General features: G+C 42.9%; 1 protein-coding gene across 1 annotated transcript in view; it reads right to left on the bottom strand.

The window, feature by feature from the left end:
- Nucleotides 1–27,204, bottom strand: part of LOC138674619 (zinc metalloproteinase-disintegrin-like VLAIP-B) — a 116,054-nt gene that overhangs the window by 50,832 nt on the left and 38,018 nt on the right. The window contains exons 8-9 of the mRNA XM_069762435.1: nucleotides 22,052–22,229; nucleotides 18,073–18,135 (exon numbers count right to left, since the gene is read on the bottom strand). Of these exons, the coding sequence (XP_069618536.1) occupies nucleotides 18,073–18,135; nucleotides 22,052–22,229 (241 nt within the window). The remainder of the gene's footprint in view (nucleotides 1–18,072; nucleotides 18,136–22,051; nucleotides 22,230–27,204) is intronic.

Here is a 27,204-nt window from a genome sequence, read left to right as displayed (position 1 = left end):
AAAAACAACTACAACTTCTGAACTTCTGCTTTTGGTTCATTCTGCTTCTCAAAAATATTATATGCTCGAAAATAGTATCAATAAAAACATCAACTCGTCCCGCAAAAACAATCCCTCACATGACTCTGTAGAAGTATAGAAAAATTATAGCTCTCAGAATGTGGCGATGTAAAAACTTTTTTGCAAATCTGGCATCGCTGTAATCGCACCAACCCGAATAAAATCAATTATTGAACTGCTGTTGAATTGTTCATTCTGCCCCCCAAAGATCACATATTTATGGATGTTGCTGAGTGAAAATTGCAAATCTGCTATTGTTGTGTCCAGTATGTTGTGCTTGTGCTTCTGGAAATATGGACCCCATAAATTAAGTGTGTTGCATTGCTACAGAAAAGACAAACGAAATGCTAACTGCAGTTTATGCACACTGGGGCATTAGGATTTGGGAGAACAGAATTCGCTGGATTTCTTTTGGAGGGTGAGGTGCCATTTTGCTTTTTCAGAGCCTTTGTACTACCATTAACGTGGAATCCCTCTACATTTCCATTGGCAGATGACGGACCTGAATGGGTACTTGCTTTATTTGTGGATTGAGTTGAAACTTTTATTGCGAACATTTTACATAATATTTTGGATCACATTTATCCGGCGCTCTACGCTTAGAACTTACATTGGGGTTTCCAGCTAAATTTATTAATGATGTGATTCAGATGATATCCCTGAGGGATCCATTCACTTTAATGAGTCCGCAGAGTTACTCTGGACTCTGACTGGCCTCTGTTCAGTAGTGTCCTTCTTTTCAGAAGTGCACAAAACTGTGGCCTACTGCTCTTTTGTTCACTCTTAAAAAGACGGACATCGCCAGATCATAGGCCAGACGGCGTCCACAGTATGTCCATCTGCCTTATTATAGGGAATCTTCCGCTGAGGGTTCCGTTTTGTTTCAGAGATTTACATGGATACCCCGTTGTAAGCAGTCAGTGCAGAGTGCAGGATTGCTGCTTGTAGGTGGAAAACACCGATGGAGTCAAAATTGTCACTATACCGGTAAATAAATTCCCAGAAGGGTATAATTTTTAAAATGTGGTTACTTGAGAGGGGAATTCTGCTCTTCTGGCACTTAGGGGCTCTGTATATGGATTCTGCAAACTATTCTACTATAATTTGTTCTCCAAGAGTCAAATAGCTCTTCATCTCTACCAAGTCTCACCGTGTAGCTAAGCAGTTCTGTATAGCCACATATGGGGTATTTCCACATTCAGCAGAAATTTGGTGACAAATTTTGGTGCCATTTTTACACATTTTCCAATGTTAAAATGTAAAGTCTGGGGATTAAAACAAATTTTAGGTGGTAAAAATATATTTCTTTTTCTTTTCACAGCCCAATGGTAAAAAAAATTCTGTGACCTACCTGTGGTGTCAATATGATTACTGCACCGCAAGATGAATTAATTGAGAGGTGTAGTTGTAAAATGGGGTCTCTTATGTGGGTTCTGCTGTTGTGGCACCTCAGGGGCTCTGCCAATGTGACATGACACCCTGAAACCAGTCCAGCAAAATCTGAACTCTATTATGGTGCTTATTCCTGTCTGAGCTTTGCACTGTGCTTCAAAAGTTGTTTTTGACCACATATGGGTTATCGGGATACTCAGTAGAAATTGCATAAGAAATTTTCAGGCCCATTTTCTCCTGCTATCCTTGTGAAAATGAAGAAAATTGAGGCTAAACCACATTTTGGGGTGAAAAATATATATTTTTTCATTTCCACAGATCAACGGTGTAAAACTCTGTGAAACACCTGTGGGTTCAAGGTGCTCAGCATACATCTAGATAAATTCCCTGAGGGGTCACTTGTGAGGGTTTTCTACTGTTTATGCACATCTGGGGTTCTCCAAATGCAACATGAGACAGGCAGACCGTTCCATCAAAGTTTGCATTCCAAAACATCACTCCTCCTTTTCTGAGACCTGAGACTCCTTTTCTGAGACAGTAGTTTACCCCCACATATGCAGTATCAGTGCACTCAGGAGCAATTACACAACAAATTTTGAGTTCCATTTTCCTCTACTATCTTGTGAAAATAAAAAATTTGGGGCTAAAATAACATTTTTTGTCGAAAAAAATGGGATTTTATTATTTTCACGGCTCTACATTACAAACTCCTGTAAAGCATCTGGGAGTTCAAGATGCTCATCACACATCTAGATACATTCCTTGAGGGGTCTAATTTCCAAAATGGGGTCACTTGTTGGGGGTTTCCACTGTTTAGCCATATCTGGGGCTCTCCAAGCACGAAATGACACCTGCAAACCATTCCATCAAAATCTGCTTTCCAAAACGTCACTTCCTTTCTGAGCCCTGCCGTGAGCCCAAATAGTAGTTTTACACCACACATGGGGTACCTGCATAGTCAGGAGAAATTGTACAACACATTTTGGAGTACATTTTTTCCCATTACTGTGTGAAAATAATACATTTGGGACTAAAAGAACATTTTTGTGGGAAAAATGTGATTTTGTTATTTACATGGCTCTACGTTATAAACTTCTGTGAAAAACCTTGGCGTTCAAGGTGTTCATCACACATCTAGATACATTCCTTGAAGGGTCTAGTTTCCAAAATGGTGTCACTTTTTGGGGGTTTCCACTGCTTAGGCACATCAGGGGCTCTCCACAAGGGACATGGTGTCCGCTAATTATTCCAGCAAATTTTGCTTTCAAAAAGTCAAATGGTGCTTTCAAGCACTGCAATGTGCCCAAACAGTGGTTTTCTTTCACATAAGGGGTATTGGTATGCTCTGGAGAAACTGCACAACAAATTTTGGAGTACAATTTTTCACATTACCATTGTGAAAATAAACAAAAATTGGGACAGAAGTTAAATTTTTGTGAAGTTAAATGTTAATTTTTTCCTTTTACATTTACGTTTCGGTATTTTCTGTCATATAGACCCCTCAAAGTCACTTCAAATGTGATTATGTCCCTAAAAAAATTGTTTTGTAAATTTTGTTGAAAAAATGAGAAATCGTGGGTCAACTTTTAACTCTTAGAACTTCCTAACAAAAAAGAATTGTGTTTAAAAAATTGTGCTGATGTAAAGTAGGCATGTGGGAATGTATTTTATTAACTATTTTGTGCGACATAACTCTCTGATTTAAGGGCATAAAAATAAAAAATGTGAAATTGCTAAATATTCTACATTTTGCACCAAATTTCCATTTTTTTTTCACAAATAAACGCAAGCCGTATCAAAGAAGTTTTACCACTTTCATGAAGTACAATATGTCACAAAAAAAATTCTCAGAATCAGTGGGATCTGTTGAAGAGTTCTAGAGTTATTACCTCATAAAATTACACTGGTCAGAATTGTACAATTTGGCCTGGTCATGAAGGTGAAAACTGGCTTAGGGGCTGAAGGGTTTAAAAGGCAGGAGCATGTGGCCATGTACAATACCCCAAAAGTTTTGCAGTTGGCAAAATCTCTAACATAAAACTAATTGCCTGAAGATACATTAGTGAACTCTTTACACAGCTTGATCCTATAGCAAAACCCGCAATCATTGCATGTGAACGTACTACAGATCTTCAACCATGTATAAACTGAGAACGAGCTGATCTCTAATGGAACGACTTTTCCTATAGGTAATATTTGGGCTTGATTAAATTCTTAAGATCTGGATTAGCACAGTGTTTTTTAGGACCCGGTATACCTGATTAGTCTGATTGTGATAGGTGCCAATTATTCCCTTTATCTTGTAGTAGAGGAGTGATTTCCTTTCACTATATAAGGTATAAAAAATGGCAGAATCCAGAATTTGAGGGTATCTTCTCTGAGTGAGCCTAGTCTTTAAATGGGTGGCTTGTACCAGGAAGACTTCATCCCTAGATCAGTTGCTCCTGATTTGGAGATATTGGCCCTATGATATTTCTGTTTTTAGAGGGACGGGATGATAACTCTTCCATTTTAAAAGTTATTATTCGCTGTTGGTTTACAATATGTAAACTTTGTCAAGTTACCATCCAAACCTCATTTTTCAATCAAATCGAGGAAGGGTAGCTCATTTTTGTTACTTTTGGATGTGAATCTCAGTCCTATATTATTTGTATTTAAGAAATTAAGAAAAGTGATAAAATCATAATCGGTTCCAGACGATAAAACAAATGTCATCTATGTATCTGGCCCAAAATATAATTTTAGGATTCCACCACAACTCATCCTCTTGAAAGACCACAGCTTCCTCCCACCAGCCCAGGAGGAGGTTGCCATAAGACGAGCCACAGGGGATTCCCATCATGGTTTCCTGAGCTGGTGGAAGAATTTGCCATAAAAAAGAAAATAGTTGCGAGTGGGTACAAAAAGAAGCAGACGTCTGAGGAATTGATAATGCAGTTTACACTGCACTGCTTTAGATTTCAGAAAATAAAAAACCTTTATACCAGCTCCATGTGGAATTCTGCTGTATAACACCTCCATGTGTCAAGAGTAGCCGTCTCAATCGTTATGCCCTCTAGTTTGATAAGAAAATCTGTTGTTTCTCTGATATATGATGCAAGTGCAGTAACAAATGAACGTAAAATCCTATCAATGTGTATGCCACCATTTTGGCTAACTGACATCACCGCCGAGACGATGGGACGTCCTTTGAGTAGGTGTAAGCCATTATGGATCTTCGGGAGCGATGAAGAGTGGGTATAGTGGGAAAGTAAGGGTCCACAAACTTAAATTCAGTTTTTGAGATTGAGTCTTGACCAGACACTCCACAAAGATTTTGTGAAGAGATTCACTGTACGCTGATGTAGGGTCCAAATCTACAATTTGATAAGTTTCCACATCTCTCAAGATGGAATAGCACCTAGACAAATATTTGCAATGATCTAACAAAGTCAGATTACCTCCATTATCTAAAATATCTTTAAAATAATATGTTGATTTTTTTTCTAATCTGTCCAATTACTTAGATTCGGATTTATATATGTACTGGATTGCTACAACAAATTTTCCATAGGTCTTCCTCTACCACCATAAGGAAGAGATCAATGCTTGTCACGTCTTCTATAAGGGGCATTTTAGTGCTTTTATCTTTAAGATTGGTGAATGGTCCTGTCCTATATCTATCATTTTCATTAAGTAGTTCTACCAATGTTTGGACCCCTTCCCAATATTCTTCAGATAATCTCAATTTTGAACATTGTACCTTATGATGTTCAACCCCTTCACGACATTTGATGTACCCATACGTCATGGTTGGGAAGGTGTTCCTGATCAATGATGTATGGGTATGTCATGGCGACCGCGCGGGGCACACTAGGATACATCGGGGGCTTATCTACAGCATTCCAGAATGTTGTAGATAAGCCCCTGATGCTGGTGGGCTTAGCTCACCTTCGATTTTGGGGGTGACAGGTTCCCTTTAAGTGAAAGCCGAGACCCGGCTGTCACAGCCAGAGGCAGTCCCCGCACTACACACCAGATGTTTAACCCCCTTAATGCTGAGTTCAATAACTCCCAGGAGCTTGGTCATAGGCTTTTGTCATGGTAAAACTGACAGGTACAATGCATTGCAATAAATTATACCAGAGATCAGAATAATAAAAGCTAAAGTCTCATAGAGGGACTAAGTACAAAAATTAAAAAAAAATATATATATATTTTTTTTTTAAATCCCAAAATAAACAACAACAAAAATAGAAAAAATAGAAAAAGTATTATACCAATACATACAGGTGTTTCTCACAAAATTAGAACAAAAAAAGTTAATTTATTTCAGTTCTTCAATACAAAAAATGAAACTCATATTATATAGAGTCATTACAGAGTGATCTATTTCAAGTGTTTATTTCTGTTAATGTTGATGAGTTGATGAGTATGGCTTACAGCCAATGAACACCCAAAAGCCATTATCTCAGTAAATTAGAATACTCTATAACACCAGCTTGAAAAATTATTTTTAAATCCAAAATGTTGGCCTACTGAAATGTATGTTCAGTAAATGCACTCAATACTTGGTCGGGGCTCCTTTAAGTACCCATATTTGGTGTCATCACATCTGGAACGACCTGACCTGTAAAACCATCACACTAGTTTACTTCTTCAGTGAACCCACATAAAAAAAAACTTGCCTAAAAACTATGCTTTTTAATCATACCACTGAAAAAATAGTGGAATAAAACGCGATAAAAAATAATGTAATGAATGTAAATAAAAACGTGATCTTGTCCCACACAAAAACAAGCTGCCACACAGCTCCATCAGCAGAGAAATAAAAAAGTCATAGTTCTTAGAACAAAGTGATGCGAAAAACAATTTTTGTTTTCAATGCATAGTTTTTATTGTGTAAAAGCACCAAAATAATAAAAAGTTGTATAAATGTGGTATCACTGTAATCGTGCTGACCCTAAGAATAAAGCTGCTTTATCACTTTTACCACACAGTTGAAAGGCATAAAAAACAATTCCTGAATTGCTGATTCTTATTCATTCAGCCTCCCAAAAATCATAATAGAAAGCAATAAAAAATGTCCCTGAAAATGGCACTAATAAAAACATCAACTCGACCCACAAAAAAAAGGACTCTCATGACTCTATTGACAGAAATATAGAAAAATTCTAGCTCTAAAAATGTGACTATGCAAAAACTTATTATTCAAAAAAATGCGTCTTTCGGTGTGTGACAGCAGCCATACATAAAAAAAATATATAAATCTGGTATCACTGTAATCGCACTGACCCGAAGAATAAAGTCATCTAACCACTTATATCGCAAGAGAAACGTCATAAAAAATAAATAAAAAGAATTCTTGATCTGCTGTTGATTTGTTTGTTCTGCCTCCCTAAGATCGCAGTAAGGCTTGGCTCGGCTCAGCTCACATTTATCCTGCGCTCTATGCTGAGCACTTACATTTGGATTTTTGTGTAAATCTCTGAAATACATGATTCAGATGAAACCCCCGAGAGAAGATTCCCTATGCTGAGGCTGATGGAGGCACTGTGGACGCCGCCTGGCCTATGATCCACCAGTGTCCTTCTTTTTAAGTGTGCATAAAATGCGGTTGGCCAGTTTTGTGCACCTCTAAAAAGGACACCGCCAAACAGAGGTCAGATGGACTCAAGAGTAACGCTGCTGCCTCATAAGTGAAAGGACCCATGGTGGTTTCATCTGAATCGCGTGAGTCGGAGATTTTGATGGAAACCCCAAAGTAAGTGGCGGAGTGTTAGGACTGGCGGAACGCACCAAGTACAAGATGAAATGGAACTAGGTGCGTTCGCAGTCCGAGGTCCACCATGCAGGTAAAAACCCTGCTGCTAGTAAGACGGACTATATGGCGGTACTACAAGTATACACGCACGAGTTAACTGCACCCTGCGTGAAGGAAGCGATCCTGTTGCATCACAGGACCGCGGTACCGCACATAGAGCGCGAGCAATAAGTCAGCGAACTCAACCCCAACTAGGATTGAAGTCCGATTAGACACTTGCTGGCACAACACCGCAACTGGGTGTGTAAGGAAACTAAATAATAATATAAAGGCACAAGAGTGCGTGCGGTGCCGCACAGACGGACGCCACTAACCACCCAGGCTTGGGTCAGGAAAGCGCAGAGAAAGCGCACGGCGCCGTACAGGCGGACACAGCAACTGGTAGCTGTAATGTGTGTTACGTGCTGTTGGATAAGTCGGGCGCTAGATAGCAAACATACACCTTCCGCGAACAGACATTCAATAGGGAGGGTATTTAAAGAGCGACTTTCACTCACAAGACACACATATATTTACAAGACAATACTAGCGCATGGCCGTGCGGTCATGCGCAGTTTATATAGCTGCAGCACAGGAAACAGCTACAGAAGTTTTGCCCTTTCAGGACCTGCCAAAAGGACCAATGGGATGTGCTGCAGTACCTGAGCATGTGACCCTCGATCTCCAACAGGAGATCTTGCCCTGGGCATGCTCAGTGTGTGCAAATAAGGACTTAGATCCAGAAATGTCCACTCGCCGCTGCCAAGCACTGGCTTCAATGGCAGAAGCAGGAAAAGCAGCAGTAACTCTTCGCACAGAGTCAGACTGAGCGAGACGCTGGGATCGACGTCCCTGCTGAGCAGACTCCACTGCGGCTGGAGGAGAATGGGAGACCGCAGCGGAGGAAACTCGACTCCTAACATTGCCCCCCCCTCCTTGGGCCTCGCTACGCTCGAAGGCAGCAATGAGCTGCGGGGCCCGAATGTGCTCAACAGGCTCCCAGGACCTGTCCTCGGGGCCATAACCCTTCCAGTCTACCAAATAAAAATTTTTGCCACGTACCACCTTGCACCCCAAAATAGCGTTCACCTCATAATCGTCCGTAGATGAACCCGATGTCCCAGCAGATGACTCGGAGAACCGGGACATATACACGGGTTTCAAGAGGGACACATGAAAGGTGTCGGTGATACCCAGGCGTGGCGGAAGGGCCAAACGATAGACCACAGGATTAACCTGCTCGAGGACCTTGAATGGGCCCAAGTAGCGAGGAGCAAATTTAGTGGACTCAACTCGCAGCCTGATGTTACGGGCGGAGAGCCACACCAAGTCGCCAGGAGCAAAGGTCGGAGCGGGGCGCCGATGAGCATCGGCGGAGGACCTCATTCTCTCCTTAGAGGCCCAAATAGCATCCTGAGTGCGGTCCCAAATATCCCGTGCCTCCACAGCCCAGTCTGCCACCCTGGAGTCTGCGGAAGACACGGGCATAGGCACAGGTACCCGTGGATGCTGACCATAGTTGAGGAGGAATGGGGTTTGTCCAGTGGAGTCAGCTATGGCGTTGTTCAGTGCAAACTCTGCCCATGATAGCAAGGATGCCCAGTCATCCTGCCTGGCTGAAACAAAATGTCGCAGGTATGTGACCAAGGTCTGGTTGGCCCTCTCTACCAACCCATTCGTCTCGGGATGATATGCGGAAGAGAGATTTAACTCAATGCTGAGAAGACGACAAAGCTCTCTCCAGAACTGAGACGCAAACTGGGGACCCCGGTCACTGACAATTTTGTCTGGCATGCCGTGTAGGCGGAAGATGTGCCTTATGAACAACGCTGCCAAGGCCCGTGCAGAAGGTAACCGTGGGAGCGGCACCAAATGCACCATTTTCGAGAAATGATCGATAATAACCCAAATGACGGTACAGCCACGAGACTTGGGCAAACCCACTACAAAGTCCATCCCGACCATCTCCCAGGGCCTGTCTGCCACCGGCAAGGGATAGAGTAACCCAGATGGCCGTTGTCGAGGAGACTTATTTTTGGCGCATGAGACACACGCCAGAACGTAATCTCTGACATCTCGGACCATATGCGGCCACAAGTACGTCCTCGCCAGTAGCTCAGATGTCCTCTTTGTCCCAAAGTGTCCACCCACCCTGGACGAATGAGCCCAAGAGAGAACCTCCGGTCGCAAATTAATGGGCACAAAAGTCTTGCCCGGAGGCACAGACTCTAGCGAAACCGGCGCTACGGTTCTCAGGCTCTCGGAAGGGACAATAAGCCGAGGCTCCTCTTCCTCCTCCTCAGTTGACATAAGGGAGCGAGAGAGAGCGTCAGCACGGATATTCTTCTCCCCGGCGAGAAAATGAAGGGAAAAGTGGAACCGGGAGAAGAACAGGGACCATCTGGCCTGGCGAGAAATTAGCCGCTGGGCTGTCTGCAAATAGACCAAATTTTTGTGGTCCGTGTAAACTTGGAAGGGAAACCGCGCACCTTCCAGAAGGTGTCTCCACTCCGAAAAGGCCAACTTCATTGCTAGCAACTCCCTGTCCCCGATGGAGTAGTTTCTCTCCGCTGGCGTGAAGGTCTTAGAGAAGAAGAAGCATGGATGCTTCCGACCTTGAGCATCCTTTTGATAGAGGACTGCTCCAGCACCAACGGACGAGGCATCCACCTCCATTAGGAATGGCTTATCCACATCGGGACGATGTAAGATGGGAGCGCTAGCAAAGTGGGACTTAATAGAAGTGAAGGACTTGGAGACCTCTTCCGACCACAATTTGGGATTCGCTCCCTTCTTGGTGAGGGCTACCAAGGGAGCTACCAGAGTTGAGAAGTGGGGAATGAACTGGCGGTAATAGTTTATGAACCCCATAAAGCGCTGCACCGCTTTAAGAGAATGGGGCTCTTGCCAGTCCATCACAGCCTGTAGTTTGGCAGGATCCATAGCCAATCCCTGGGCGGAGATGATATAGCCCAGGAAAGGTAAAGACTCCTGCTCAAACATACACTTCTCCAACTTTGCATAAAGAGAGTTTGCCCGTAGGAGGTCGAAGACTCTGCCAACATCTCTCCGGTGGGAGTCAATATCTGGAGAAAAGATGAGAATATCATCCAGATAGACTACAACTGAGGTGGAAAGCATATCCCGGAAGATGTCGTTGACAAAGTCTTGGAAAACGGCTGGGGCATTACAGAGCCCGAAGGGCATTACCAGATACTCATAGTGCCCATCTCTGGTGTTAAACGCCGTTTTCCATTCGTCCCCCTCACGGATGCGAATCAGGTTGTAAGCACCCCGCAGATCTAGTTTAGTAAACACCCTTGCTCCCCGAAGCCTATCGAAAAGCTCAGATATCAAGGGCAAAGGATACTTGTTCTTAACGGTGATAGCGTTAAGACCCCTGTAGTCTATGCATGGACGTAGTTCCCCATTCTTCTTCTGCACGAAAAAGAACCCTGCCCCAGCAGGTGACACCGACTTCCTGATGAACCCTCTTGCCAGATTCTCTTGAATGTACTGAGACATTGCCTCCGTCTCCGGGAGAGATAATGGATAGACTTGACCCCGGGGAGGCTCAGCACCAGGCAAGAGATCAATAGGACAGTCATAGGGGCGATGGGGTGGAAGGGTCTCTGCCTCCTTTTTGGAGAACACGTCTGCATAAGACCAATATTGCTTGGGGAGAGAGGATAGATCTGCGGGTACCTCTGTAGTAGCAACCTGAACGCACTCTCGGTGACACCTACCCCCACAAGATTGACCCCATCCCAGAATTCTGCCTGAGGACCACTCGATGTGAGGAGAGTGGTACCGTAGCCAAGGTATCCCCAACAGGACCTCATCAATTCCCTCAGGAATGATGAGCAGAGATATAATCTCCTGATGGGATGGCGGCATAGACAGAGTAAAAGGGATGGTCTGATGTGTTATCTGTGAGGGCAGTGTCCACCCATTCACCACTCGTACCGTTACTGGTTGAGGTAGCATAACCAGGGGTATTGCATGACGTTGGGCGAAGGCAGAAGACATAAAATTGCCCTCCGCCCCAGAATCCACGCAGAGCTCTACCGAGTGGGAGGATGAGCCTAATGTTATTGTCCCCTTAAAGGACAATTTGGAGGCAAATGTCGCCGTGTCTAGTGTACCTCCACCTGCTACCACTAGACACTTGTTGTGAATTCTGTGGCTGAATTCACTCCTATGGTCACAAGTGGTACTGCAGCTTCTGAGCTTCCTCTCTCAGGTGTTCTGGTGAGCTCGTTGGCTGCTTTGTTATTTAACTCCACCTGATTCTGTCTTCCTTGCTCCTTGTCAATGTTCCAGTGTTGGATCTGAGCATCTGGATCTTTCCTGTGGCCTGCTGCTCTGCTTAGATAAGTGCTTTTTGCTTTTGTTGCTACTTTTTCTGTCCAGCTTGTCATTTCGTTTTGCTGGAAGCTCTGAGACGCAAAGGGTGTACCGCCGTGCCGTTAGTTCGGCACGGTGGGTCTTTTTGCCCCCTTTGCGTGGTTTTTTGCTTTAGGGTTTTTTGTAGACTGCAAAGTTCTCTTTGCTATCCTCGCTCTATCTAGAATATCGGGCCTCACTTTGCTGAATCTATTTCATCCCTACGTTTGTCTTTTCATCTTGCTAACAGTCATTATATGTGGGGGGCTGCCTTTTCCTTTGGGGTATTTCTCTGAGGCAAGTCAGGCTTGTTTTTCTATCTTCAGGCTAGTCAGCTCCTCAGGCTGTGCCGAGTTGCATAGGTAGTGTCAGGCGCAATCCACAGCTGCCTTTAGTTGTGTTTAGGTTAGGTTCAGGTATTGCGGTCTACAGAGATTCCACGTCTCAGAGCTCGTTCTATTGTTTTTGGGTTATTGTCAGATCACTGTATGTGCTCTGATTGCTGGCACACTGTGTCACTGGATTGCCTACATAACAGACACTGACGTTTCCTCGTCCGCTGGGAACATCTGGTGGCAAGATGTCCTGACTGCTGGCACACATGAGAAACCTGGAGTGCACGAGCGGTCCGGGACTTAGATCCCACTCGTGACACTACCATAGGCTCATGGGACTCAGGGGCCTGGACTGGAGATTCCAAAGGTTTGGTGAAGGTGGGAGCCAGCCGAAACCTCTGCCTACACTGGGCTCGCTCTAACCTCCGCTCGTGAAAACGGAGGTCAATACGAGTGGATACTGTTATTAATTCCTCCAGTGTGGCGGGAATCTCCCTAGTGGCCAGAGCGTCCTTAACGTGGTCAGCCAGCCCCCTCCAAAATATAGGAATAAGGGCTTTATCCGACCACTCCAGCTCAGATGCTAGGGTGCGGAAGTGTACGGCAAAATGGCTGACCAAGGACGAGCCCTGAGTCAATGCCAACAGTTGGAGCGCCGTATCATGGGTGACACGAGGTCCTAAAAAGACCTGTTTCAGAGTGCTCAGGAATAACGGAGCACTCTGCACCACATGATCGCCACACTCCCACAGCGGCGTAGCCCACTGCAACGCCCTGTCCGACAGGAGAGACACGATAAACCCCACCTTTGCCCGCTCTGTAGGGAAACGAGAGGCCAGAAGCTCGAGATGTATAGAGCACTGACTCACGAAACCCCTACAAGACTTACTGTCACCAGAAAATTTCTCTGGTAGCGGGAGGCGAGATAGAGTCGGAACAGGGGTGGCAGTGGACAAGGTAGCTGCAGCCACGCTAGCAGCCTGAACAGCGACAGCAGTGACATCCACAGCTGAGGTTGAACGCTCTAGAGCTGCCAACCTTCCATCCAGCTGCTGGATGTACCGCTGTAAACGCTGAATGTCCGCCATTTACTAGCCAGACCTTGGCGCTAGTATTATGTTAGGACTGGCGGAACGCACCAAGTACAAGATGAAATGGAACTAGGTGCGTTCGCAGTCCGAGGTCCACCGTGCAGGTAAAAACCCTGCTGCTAGTAAGACGGACTATATGGCGGTACTACAAGTATACACGCACGGGTTAACTGCACCCTGCGTGAAGGAAGCGATCCTGTTGCGTCACAGGACCGCGGTACCGCACATAGAGCGCGAGCAATAAGTCAGAGAACTCAACCCCAACTAGGATTGAAGTCCGATTAGACACTTGCTGGCACAACACCGCAACTGGGTGTGTAAGGAAACGAAATAATAATATAAAGGCACAAGAGTGCGTGCGGTGCCGCACAGACGGATGCCACTAACCACCCAGGCTTGGGTCAGGAAAGCGCAGAGCAAGCGCACGGCGCCGTACAGGCGGACACAGCAACTGGTAGCTGTAATGTGTGTTACGTGCTGTTGGATAAGTCGGGCGCTAGATAGCAAACATACACCTTCCGCGAACAGACATTCAATAGGGAGGGTATTTAAAGAGCGACTTTCACTCACAACACACACACATATTTACAAGACAATACTAGCGCATGGCCGTGCGGTCATGCGCAGTTTATATAGCTGCAGCACAGGAAACAGCTACAGAAGTTTTGCCCTTTCAGGACCTGCCAAAAGGACCAATGGGATGTGCTGCAGTACCTGAGCATGTGACCCTCGATCTCCAACAGGAGATCTTGCCCTGGGCATGCTCAGTGTGTGCAAATAAGGACTTAGATCCAGAAACGTCCACTTGCCGCTGCCAAGCACTAGCTTCAATGGCAGAAGCAGGAAAAGCAGCAGTAACTCTTCGCACAGAGTCAGACTGAGCGAGACGCTGGGATCGACGTCCCTGCTGAGCAGACTCCACTGCGGCTGGAGGAGAATGGGAGACCGTAGCGGAGACGGATCGAGATTCCCCCTGTGCAGCAGAGGAAACTCGACTCCTAACACGGAGAAAATTGCGCGGGAGCCCACGCCAATTTTTTTCAGCGATTTAACCCTTAAATTTAATAGCTACAGCGCCCAAATTTTGCACATACACACTACTAACATTAGTAGTGTGGAATATGCAAACAAAATGGGGATATGACATGGTTTACTGTATGTAAACCATGTCTCATATCATGTCGGGTTTAGGAAGGAGAAATGAAAAGCCGGCAATTGAATTACCGGCTTTTCTGCTATATTGCTCTGAAGTAAATATAAATATATATATATATATATATATATATATATATATGTGTCTCAATGACATATATATATAAAAAACTAAACCCAACTGGAGCGAAGATCGCCGACCTCCGACCCGATCCCACAGTGGGATCGGGTCGGGTTTCACGAAACCCGACTTTGCCAAAAGTCGGCGACTTTTGAAATTGGCCGATCTGTTTCGCTCAACCCTACTGAAGAACATAACTTACACGGAACAGAACATGAGCTGAGCCCAATGTATGAGAACTACAACGTACTGAGCACTACAATGTATTGGGGCTACAATTTAAAGGGCACTAAACTGGCAGATTTGCAATTTTCACTCGGCAAAATCCATTGCTGCTCATTTCTGGAAAACAAACACGGAGACAAAATTGTGACTACACCAAAGAAGATCATTTCTCATAGAGGTGTAATTTCCAAAATAGGGTCATTTGAGGTGTGATTCTGAGACTGTATATAGAGTCCAAAAACTATTCTACGATAATGACATATTTTGGTGCCATTTTTACCCATTTCTCTGTGTGAATATGTAAAATCTTGGGCTATAATAAAACGTTTGTGGGAAAAATGTAAGTATTTTTTCTTCACTGTCCAATGGTATAAAATTCTGTGACACACCCGTGGTGTCAATATGATCACTGCACCCCTAGATGAATTCATTGAGAGGTAAAGAGCAAAATCTGCACTGTAATATGGTGCTCCTTCCCTTTTGAGCGTTCTGAAAAGTATTTCCCAATTACATGCAGTAAGTTTTTCGAATTAGCCCTTATAAAACTTAAAAATTGGGGATAAAACAACATTTATTGGTAAAAATGTATTATTTCTTCACTGCCCAATGGTATAAAATTCCGTGAGGCACATATGGTGTCAACATGCTCACTGCACCCCCTAGATGAATTCATTGGGGCTGTAGTTTGTAAAATGGGGTCACTAAGGGGGATTCCGCTGTTTCGGCACCTCAGGGGCTCTGCTAATGCGACATGGCACCCTTTAACCATTCCAGCAAAATCTGAACTCCAATATGGGGCTCCTTCCCTTTGAGCTTTGCACTGTGCCTTAAAAGTAGTTTTCAACCAAATATGGAGTATTGGCGTACTCAGGAGAAATCACATAACAAACTGTATTGCTCATTTTCTCCTATTATTCTTTTTGAACATTTAAGACTTGGGACCCATGTAACATTTTAGTGGAAAAAATGTAATATTCTATTTACTCAGCCCAATGTTATACTCTTCTGTGAATCACTTGAAGGCAAAAATACTCACTACATCTCAAGATGAATTCCTCGAGAGGTGTAGTTTTCAAAATGAGGTCACTTGTGGGTGTTTCTGCTATTTTGGCATGTCAGGAACTCTTCAAATGTGACATGACATCTGCAATCTATTCCAGCCAAAATGGTGCTCAAGAATTCAATTCTCACTCCTTCGAGCAATACAGTGTGCCCAAACAGTAATTTTCCACCACATAAGGTGTATCGGTGTACTCAGGAGAAATTGCACAACAAACTGCACCTGTAGGTTAAAGGTGCTCATCACACTTCTAGATACATTTCTTGAGGGGTGTAATTTCCAAAGTGGGGTCAATTTCCACTGTTTAGGCACATCAGGGGTCCTGCAAACATGACACGGCTATCTCTTCCAGCCAATGTTTTGCTCCAAAAGTCAAAAGGCTCTCCTTTTGAGTGACTGCAGAGTTAACATTTTGAACTAGACAAACCCCTTTAAATGATGTGGTGGGTACAAAATTCAATCTCTTCTGTAATATTCTGCAATCTTTTCTTGACCGTCTATAGTAAGAAAGATTAGTAATCTGGTTATGATTTGTTATAACCTTTTCCTCAATTGAGAACTGATTGGAGCTCTTTGTTCTAAAAAAACAGAAGAGGATTGTGACAATGATGGGACAAAATAGGTGTTATAAACTCTCTTGGGAAAATTGGAGACATACTAAAAACTGTAACTAAGCCTGCCAGTTCCTGTAAAAGTCTAGAGATTTTGCCTCCCGCAGACCATAGTGGTTCCTGCATGAGCTGAGATAGCGCTAACCACAGATTAGATGAAGGCAACTTGGACAAATACTGCATGAAAGGCTGTCAAGTGGTTCACATTCCTCCTAATGAACCGCAGGGCAAGGAAGAGTGCAAATTACCTACAGAAGAGAAAGTGTGCTGAAATAGAAAGATGCCAGAGTGAGTAACAGAAATCACGAAGTACAAAACAAAGGATGAAGTATGTACTGCTAGAAAATATGCCACCTACCTCCTAAAAATAAAAATAGGTGCAGGGTACAGAACATAAACAGCAGAGCGATAAACCCTAGTTGGACTGTCACTGACTGGCTTAAACTACAGCTGTATGGCTGGACATCCAAATAAGACTATTACCAGCAGGAAACAAAAGCAGGGGGAAAGTAAATAAAGCCGCACCAGAAAGGTGATAGGGCAGTCGTATGAGTAAAGGAAAACACCTGTTATCCTAACAAGACTGAAGCAAGGATGGCAGAAACTAAACACCCAGAAAAAAATGTATCTACGGTGGCTTGGCAGACAGAGAAGTCGACCACAAAACACAGGCTCAAGGGTTTGAACCCAGACACATGACAATAGGATTGAGGTATGCCAGGAATGCCGCCCTGTATTGTTTTTGTATTTGTGATTACAAAGTCCTGACCTTGTCTGGCTCTTTTCCCTTGCCATCTTGTTTTAAAAGGCCTCCCGATCTCTTTAGTCCCAACGTACACCATCCTTTATTATCTGACCTCTCTGTGCCTGATGTCAGCATCAGATGAGGAGATATCTGTCATTTTATTATTGTTGGTTGAGAAATTATAAGATTATTCTTAAATCATCCTAGATATCTCAGGAATTGAGCATGTTTTTTCTCCTTTAATAGCGTTTGATATCTCTGAACCGAGATCTCCCTCATGTATTAAAGTAAGGATCACACTTAAATTTCAATGTACGCTCAATGAATTAATTTAGTTGTTTAGTAGAGCTCCACTCAAAAATGTTTTTTCATCCTCAAGGAGGATATTCATAAACCTGACTGATGAAGACGCCGATTCCTTCAACCAAGCCACTCATAGTTCTGGATTAGTTGTCCTTGGTGATGGATAAATATTAATGTGAAGACCCTTTGGGACAATGTGGTGTTTTATAGAATTCTTAATCTCCCACCATGATTTAATATTGTTTTTATATCACATTTTTATCTAGATCATTGAAGAGTGTTTTCAAAGAGGGCGTATCAGTTCACCCCATAGAATAATCCTGCGTGCAGAAAACCTTCCTTCAACCATCAATCAGTATCAATTGGGCCCGACAGAAAACCTGCCATACTCAGCAAATCTAAAGAAATTCAACATATATATGGTGTTGTAGTTACCTAATTTTAATACTTTTCAGGGAGCATATTTTTATTATAGCGTCCTGATAAGTGAAACCATAGACGTCAAAGAGGGTATACCGGTACTTAGTTTTTCCCATGACTGTATCTTTTGCCTGTTCAGTTCACAGCTAATTAGCTGGTGGTCTGGAGATACTAGCATATTATCTCTATAGGCTATATGAGGTCATCTTCCCACTCGTCCAGTTATGCTCTTTATGAGATAATTGTTATTGGGCATGGAAGACATCCTGTACTTATATTATCTCCTATAATGAGTGACTGCCCAGTATCTGCTATATTACAGCACATTGATTTGCTAGTACACATAATACAATGACTTTATCAGGGATTTCATATAAGATCCCACTTACCATACTCAGATCTGCCACTAAAAAGAGCTCAATGTACTTTTTTGATTTCCACAGATTGTCCTTCTGAAAACAAGATCATATAATATTTCAGTACAGGTACAACAACAAGAGACAAAGCTAACGTTCTAAATACGTCAGTAACTTACAGGACAGGTCTGCAACATATCTCATGAACACAGTGCATGTCCACTAAGCCATACCAATGGGAAAATACATTTGTATCTCTGCTTGTCATGTGACTGGATGAGTAGAAGGAGGATGTCACAGGGTTACTGAAACAGAGAGAAGACAGAAGACCGCAGCATCTGATTGCTCCTACTCCTGTGCTGAAAAAAATCACTTCTTTTTAAATAGTGTTTATTTCTTTTGGCATAACAGGGGTTAATAGGCCATGTTGGAAACTCTGGGAGTATGAGCTCTCAGCTGAGCTCGGTTAGCCACTCCCATCCCCACTATAGTCGGGGTCCTGATTCAAACCCATGTCAGAGCTAGCTTTTGCTGCATTTCTTGGAGGAGAGGAGTTTTATATGACAAAGAGCTTTGGAGGAGTTATCTGTGACTGTTGCATGGTTTGTAAGTGTGATAATTTCCTTCCATCCTCTTACTTTGGTTATTTCCACTTCCTCCACTCCCTGGTGCATTCCTTTTGTTATATGTGGGTGAATATTTGTATGCTTGGTATTTTCAGTTTGCCCTTGTTTGTGCTGCCTTGTTCATCGGGTTGGTGTAGAGTACTGCGGTGCACAGTAGCACCCCTCTTCCCTGGGTGGGTGAAGAGAACAGACGGAGGGCTGATTCAGGAGATAAGGCAAGAGTGGTGACCCCGGAATCTTCACCTAGAGAAGTGTTCCTGGGAATTGGGCAAGCCACGGCACCCCCTAGTGGTAGGGACAGGGAAGGAGCCCCTGGTCCAGGGTCACACGACAGCAAACACAGCAAAGCAAAGACAAGTTTATTATCAGCAGTTGAACAGAGAACAAAACAAGCAGAGGGAAACTGACTACCAGCCAAAGGTCACCGGATTGAGCCACGAAGCCAAGCCATGACAATGGTAAACTACTGGATAACATCACCACCTATCAGATCCCTCCTGGCAGCTCTCAGACTCCCCACAAGCTCCACCCCCATCCTTCCATACATCCTACCATGAAAGTAAAGATAAAGCTGAAGACTTATGAAACTCTAAATGAACTACTGCCTTTGCTGCCTCCAACAACCAATCATAACATAGTAACATAGTAACATAGTTAGTAAGGCCGAAAAAAGACATTTGTCCATCCAGTTCAGCCTATATTCCATCATAATAAATACCCAGATCTACGTCCTTCTACAGAACCTAATAATTGTATGATACAATATTGTTCTGCTCCAGGAAGACATCCAGGCCTCTCTTGAACCCCTCGACTGAGTTCGCCATCACCACCTCCTCAGGCAAGCAATTCCAGATTCTCACTGCCCTAACAGTAAAGAATCCTCTTCTATGTTGGTGGAAAAACCTTCTCTCCTCCAGACGCAAAGAATGCCCCCTTGTGCCCGTCACCTTCCTTGGTATAAACAGATCCTCAGCGAGATATTTGTATTGTCCCCTTATATACTTATACATGGTTATTAGATCGCCCCTCAGTCGTCTTTTTTCTAGACTAAATAATCCTAATTTCGCTAATCTATCTGGGTATTGTAGTTCTCCCATCCCCTTTATTAATTTTGTTGCCCTCCTTTGTACTCTCTCTAGTTCCATTATATCCTTCCTGAGCACCGGTGCCCAAAACTGGACACAGTACTCCATGTGCGGTCTAACTAGGGATTTGTACAGAGGCAGTATAATGCTCTCATCATAAGGCAGCTTTTTTTCTATATTTTGCTCTGGTAAAATGAAAGCTGGATGACTGTGATTGGCTGCTTTCTCTGTTAGATAATTTCATTAATGTGTCCTATTATTTCTGATTTATATAAGAGAGCAGTGATATAGCAGGAGAGACTAGCTGTATCACATAGGGTACACTGAGACTGCTTTATATAATGTACATCACATAGGACACACTGAGACTTTTGTATATATTAAATAGGATACACTGAGACTGCTGTATAAACATCACATAGGAGACACCGAGACTGCCATATACATCACATAAAATATAATGAGACCACTGTATCTAAATCACATAGGATACAATGAGACTTCTGTATACATAACATAAGATACACTGAGACTGTTGCATACATCACATAGGATACACTGAGACTGCTGTATACATCACATAGAATACACTGAGACTGCTGTATAAACATTACATAGGAGACACTGAGACTGCCATATTCATCACATAGAATATAACAAGACTACTGTATATACATCACATAGGGTACAATGAGGCTTCTGTATACATAACCTAGGATACACTGAGACTGTCGTATACATCAACTTGGATACACTGAGACTTCTATATACATCACATGTGATATACTGAGAATGTTGTGTGCATCACATAGGGAGAATGTAAGCTCGCAAGGGCAGGGTCCTCACCACTTTGTATCAGTCTGTGATTGTTAGTTTGCTTAAATTACAGATATCACTTATAGTAAGCAATCTAACAATCACAGACTGATACAAAGGGGTGAGGACCCTGCCCTTGCGAGCTTACATTCTCCCTATGTGATGCACACAGCATTCTCAGTATATCCCATGTGATGTATATAGAGCAGTCTCAGTGTATCCTATTATTATTTATTTATATAGCACCATTGATTCCATGGTGCTGTACATGAGAAGGGGTTACACACAAATTACAGATATCACTTATAGTGTGTGTAACCCCTTCTCATGTACAGCACCATGGAATCAATGGTGCTATATAAATAAATAATAATAATAATAAAAGGATACACTGAGACTGCTCTATATACATCTGTGGTGAAATATGTGTATATATATCTATATGTGTGTAGTGACATATGTCTAGGGTTATATGTGTGACTAGTGATAATGTAACATCTGTCCTGAAGGCAAGTCGAACCTAGGTGTTAATAGGTACTTCCTTGGGACTAGTAGAAATTGTGTCTCCATATCTCACCAGGAGGTCTAGCTAGGGCCAAGAAGAAAGGGAACCTCCCAGGTCTTGGAGGGGAGATGCTAATTGTGGCCTGAGGTTATCTATTCCGGAGAACCTTTTCACAAGAGAAAATAATATATTCTTTAGTAGCGCGGCCAATCAAAAAGCCAGCAATTATGATATTAACCTGAGGGGCTGGTCTAGAAACCTGACCTCCAGACCAAAGTTATAAATTTAGGCTGCAGACAGAGAATTGTGTTCAAATTATGGGGGCAGCCTGAGAAGCTGGTGTGATCCAATCTATATTCTTCCTACCCTCAGGGAGCAGAAAGCTGTTTTGCATAAGTTGTATGTCTTTTTATTATCAGATTTTTATACCTTTTCTTATTGTAAGAATTGAACCTTTTGTTATTAAAGTATAAAACTTTAACAAGTTGAACCTTGAATGCTCTAAAATGCTCTAAAAGAATCCATAGCCTAAGGAGTGTGAGCCTTATGAGCGATAGACATTATTAGTATTATTAGTTCCGGGACTCATCGCCCGTGTATTCGATGAGTGGTGGCAGCGTGTATGAGCGGGTGTGTGGGCCTGGGTCGGTGTGTTATTTATGCTCCCATTACAGCATAGGACAGAGGTTGAATGCTGGACTGAGAGTGGGGAGATAGATTAACCCTTGCAGGCACAACCACAAGTCACGTGTGAGAGCGGGCACGTGACGAATAGGTGACACCACGAAGTAGGGAACCGTGACAACATCATAGAGGATACATCAAGTCTGCTGTATGTATATCACATAGGAAACACTGAGACAGCTATTTACATCACATAGGATACACTGAGACTCTACTGTTTACATCACACACTTAGACTAGACTGCGGTATACTGAGACAGATAGGGTAGTAGAGGAGACTAAACGGATAATATCACCTCATTAACTGAAGCCCGAAATGATGCAATGGACGGTGGTTTCTGTTTTGTAGAGTTCTCACTGACACCGCAGCTTCTCATGGGCAGTTCCACTTGCTCATATACTGCGTGCTCTTGACTTTCTGTGAACATCAGCGGTTCAATAAAAAAATTCTGCCCCTGTGTCTGGATAAGACCGCTGTGAGATGAACAACATGGAAAAATCACAAAAACATGAGTTATTCAGTTTATAAGAGATAGATAAGTATTACAGAAAGGATATGTAAATAAAAGATTAGCAGACAGTCTGTAATGCCTGTGGAATCTAAAAGTCCAAACATGTAGGCGGCAATCCAAAAGTTGTATTGTGAAAAAAAAGTGATAAAGTTTATTAGCCTTTGTGAAAAAGGCAACATGGCGGCTCAAAAATACAAAGCCTTTTTCAAGGCTTGAGAAAGGCTCTGTTTTTTACTTAAAATGTTGCCTTGTTCACACGGGCTAATAAATTTTTGCACTGTTTTTCATAATACTACTTTTGGAGTCCTGCATTTTTAAACCTTTAGATACATACATAGATAGATTACACTTGACACCTATAGGAGCTTTTATGGCATGACATTCTAAATTCATAGGTAATATCGAGTCGGTCCCCCCTTTTCAGTTATAACAGCTTCTGCTCTTCTGGGAAAGTTTTCTACAATATTTTTGAGGTTTCTGTGGGAATTTTTGCCTATTTATTCAAACAATCATTTAAAAGGTCAGCCACTGATGTTGGAGGAGAGGCCGAGCTCACAATCTCCGTTCTAGTTCATATCAAATGTGTTGGATTAGGCTGGGGTCAGTGCTCCGTGCAGCTGGTCAAGTTCTTCTACACCAAACTCCCCCAACCATGTCTATATGGACCTCACTTGAGTCACTGGGGTACAGTCATGGGGATCAAAAAATGTATTCCTCAAACTGGTCCACACAAAATGGGAAGCTAGAATTATCCAAATGTCTTATATGCTGAATTATTTCGATTTCTCCTTCCACTGGAACTACGGTGTCTAGGACAATCCCCAAAGAACGTAACCATAGCATTATCCCTTCTCCACCAAAGTTTACATCTGGCACAATGCAATCAGGCTGGTAACGTTCTCCTGGCATTAGCCAAACCAAGACTTGCTCATCAGAGGCCAGATAGAGAAGTTTATCCGTCACCCCGCCACGTGTTTTACATTACTCCACCTGATGCTTGACATTGTGCTTGTTGATATAAGGCTTGTACTGTAGATGTTACAATATGGAAACCCATGCAAAACAATAAAGCTCCTAGGAAACAGTTTGTGCTAATGATAACACTAGAGGAGGTTTGGACTCTGCACTTATGGAGTCAGCAGAGCATTGGTGACTTCTTCCCTCTGCTCCTCAGCAATCGGTGACCCCACTCTGGAACTTTACATGGTCTCCACTTCGTGGCTGGGTTGCTGCGGTTTCTTCCAATTTTCAATAATAAATATGATAGTGAAATATTTAAGAGAAAGAAATGTTACGATCTGACTTGTTACACCAGTGACTCCTATTACAGGACCGCGCTTGTATCAGTGAGATCTTTACCACCCGCCATTCTGTCATATATTAGTAAAGCCAGATGGCATGGATATTATACAGCGGGGGCAATGGCAATGAATCACCAACCTGATTCAATGATAAGAGACGTTTGTACCAATACTTTTGTCCATATAGTGTAGATAGACAAATTAGATTAGATAAATACCTTAAGCCGTTACATGTACTGAGGATAACCATTGAGTCGTTCTCATGCTTTACATGCCCTTGGTAGTTGCAATGATCCTAGAGAGAGAGAGATTTTTAGAAATCTATATGTATATACAGTATATCTGTTTAGTTATATACAGTAAATATGTTTATTTATTTTTAGTTATTTTACTCACTTATATAGTGCTATTAATTCCACAGTGCTTTACAGACATTATCGGCACTGTCCACATTGGGCTCACAATCTAAAATCCCTATAAGTATGTCTTTGGAGTGTGGGAGGAACCCGGAGAAGCTGGAGGAAACCCACGCAAAATAGGGAACATACAAGCTCCTTGCAGATGTTGACCTTAGTGGAATCCCAGCGCTGCAAGGCGGCAGTGCTAACCACTGAGCCACTGTGCTGCCCGGTATATATACAGTGGCATGTAAAATATTTTGCACCCCTGGTCAAAATTATTGTTATTGTGAACAGTTAAGCAAGTTGAAGATGAAATTATCTCTAAAAGTGCTTAAAGGGAACCTCTCACCCCCCACCCCCCTTCCTGGTGTTTTTAACTAAAAGAGCCACCTTGTGCAGCACTAATGCTGCATTCTGTCAAGGTGGCTCTTTGATTTGGGGTCCCTTCCAACCCTGCAATATTCGTTTTTTTTATTTGCCTGTAGTCTGTTCGGGGGTCACGTCTTTTCCCCCCTGACACAAACGCCTCCCAGCCATCACTCAGCCCCTCCGTGTAAGGGCGCCGCCTCTTGTGCCTTCATTAATGTCCCCGGCGCCTGTGGCTGTAAGTCGAAATGCAGCGCTAACTGCGCATGCCCGAAAAAGGAACTTACAGTAAAAATGTAAATGGGTCAATGCAAAAGTTTGGGCACCCTTGGAGAGTTGTATGCTCAGATAACTTTGCCCAAGGTTTCAGACCTTAGTTAGCATGTTAGGGTTATGGATTGTTCATTAACATCGTTAGGAAAGGCCAGGTAATGAAAATTTCCCAGCTTCATAAAAAATTCCTCTAACCTTGTGCAAAAAAACAGCAGCCATGGGTTCTAAGCAGATGCATAGCATTCTGAAAATGAAAATGGTGGAGGCTCACAAAACAGAAGATAGAAGATAGCAAAGCTTTTTCAATTTGCCCTTTCCTCTATTTGAAATGTAATTAAGAAATGGCAGTTAAAAGGAACATTGGAGGTCAGGATAAGGTCTGGAAAACCAAGCAAAATTTCAGTGAGAGCTACATATAGGCTTGCTAGGGAGGCAACTCAGAACCCCTGCTTGACTGCAAAAGTCCTTCAGAAAGACTCTGGAGTTGTGGTACATTGTTCTACTGTTCAGAGACACCTGCACAAATATAGTCTTCATGGAAGAGTCATCAGAAGTAAACCTTTACTGCGTCCTCACCATAACATTCAGCGTCAGAAGTATGCAAAAGAATATCTAAACAAGCCTGAAGCATTTTGGAAACAAGTCCTGCAGACCGGTAAGGTTAAAATAGAACTCTTTCGCCAAACAATGTTCAAAGGTATGTTTGGAGAAAAAATGGCACAGAATTTCAGGAAAAGAACATCTCGACAACCATTAAGCATGGGGTTGGATCAATCATACTTCGAAGTTGTGTTGCAGCCAATGGCAAGTGGAACATTTAACGGGTAGAGGGAAGAATGGTTTCAATTAAACTTCAACAAATTCTTGATGCAAACATAACACCATCTGTAAAAAAACTGAAGTTAAAAAGAGGATGGATTCTACAAATGAATAATGATCCTAAACACGTGTCAAAATCCACAATAGACTAGCTCAAAAGGCGCAAGCTGAAGGTTTTACAATGCCCCTCACAGTCTCCTGATCTGAACATCATTGAAAATCTGTGGTTAGACCTCAAAATAGCAGTGCATGCAAGACGACCCAGGAATCTCACAGAACTGGAAGAATTTACAAAGTAAAATTACAAATGTCTTTTTTCGGCCTCAAATGTCTTTTTTCGGCCTTACTAACTATGTTACTATAATGGAACTAGAGAGAGTACAAAGGAGGGCAACAAAATTAATAAAGGGGATGGGAGAACTACAATACCCAGATAGATTAGTGAAATTAGGATTATTTAGTCTAAAAAAAAGACGACTGAGGGGCGATCTAATAACCATGTATAAGTATATAAGGGGACAATACAAATATCTCGCTGAGGATCTGTTTATACCAAGGAAGGTGACGGGCACAAGGGGGCATTCTTTGCGTCTGGAGGAGAGAAGGTTTTTCCACCAACATAGAAGAGGATTCTTTACTGTTAGGGCAGTGAGAATCTGGAATTGCTTGCCTGAGGAGGTGGTGATGGCGAACTCAGTCGAGGGGTTCAAGAGAGGCCTGGATGTCTTCCTGGAGCAGAACAATATTGTATCATACAATTATTAGGTTCTGTAGAAGGACGTAGATCTGGTGATTTATTATGATGGAATATAGGCTGAACTGGATGGACAAATGTCTTTTTTCGGCCTTACTAACTATGTTACTATGTTACTATTGAAAACTCTTACTTGCAAAGGAGGGTGCTACTAGGAAATGACCAATCGACTCATTGTCACTTGTGTGATGGCTTTTACGCTTTTTTTTAAATCAAAAACAGTGTTTACTAAGTACCCTTATTTATATGCACTATTTCTGTTTACTTATTTAGCTACAGCAGGGTATATGCTCATTTTACTTCTATCTTAGGTTTTGTCAGTTTATAATGATTGTAGAGATCAATGAGTCTGATCTTAAAAAAGCTTTCCCATCACAGTTTCTAATCCCTTAATATACTGAAGTCATCATATTACATAGCACTGTGTGCTAACAATTGCTCATTTTGCCTTTCTACCTAGAACCATATTTTTTTGACTATAAGACTCACCTGACCATAAGATGCACCACAAATTTTGGGGTGGAAAATAGCAGAAAAAAGATTTTTATAAGATGGGGTCCATCTTATTGTCCAAATTTAAGGTATCTAAAATGAGGGCTGGCGGTGGTAGAGTGTGGTCACAGGAGGCATGAAAGTCGGGGGTGGCAGAAGTGGGGCAATGCTACAGTCCCGGGATATCCCAGCGGTGCGATGCTGTGGGTCTGGTGTCGGCGGTGAGGCAAAGCATGGAGCAGGTTCCCTTCCTCAGGATACCGGCTGCAGAAATGTGGCGGCGCCGCGGCCCGGTGTCCACGGCGAGCAGAGCGCAGTGCATCACTGGTTTCTTGGCGGCCATCTTCCTGAGGCCACGCATGTGTAGAATGAGATCTCGGCAGCCCTCGGCTTCAGGAAAATGGCCGCCAAGATCTCAATCTGCACACATGCAGCTTCCGGTGGCCCACAGCTTCAGGAAGATGGCGGAGGGCCTGTCTGTCTTGCGCTTGTCACTATCCCTTGTGTTTGTACCATCTGCAGTGGTGAGGC

This window comes from Ranitomeya imitator, chromosome 4 (genome assembly GCF_032444005.1).
Source record: "Ranitomeya imitator isolate aRanImi1 chromosome 4, aRanImi1.pri, whole genome shotgun sequence".
Lineage (NCBI taxonomy): Eukaryota > Metazoa > Chordata > Amphibia > Anura > Dendrobatidae > Ranitomeya > Ranitomeya imitator.
This window is presented reverse-complemented; position numbering and strand designations above follow the sequence as displayed.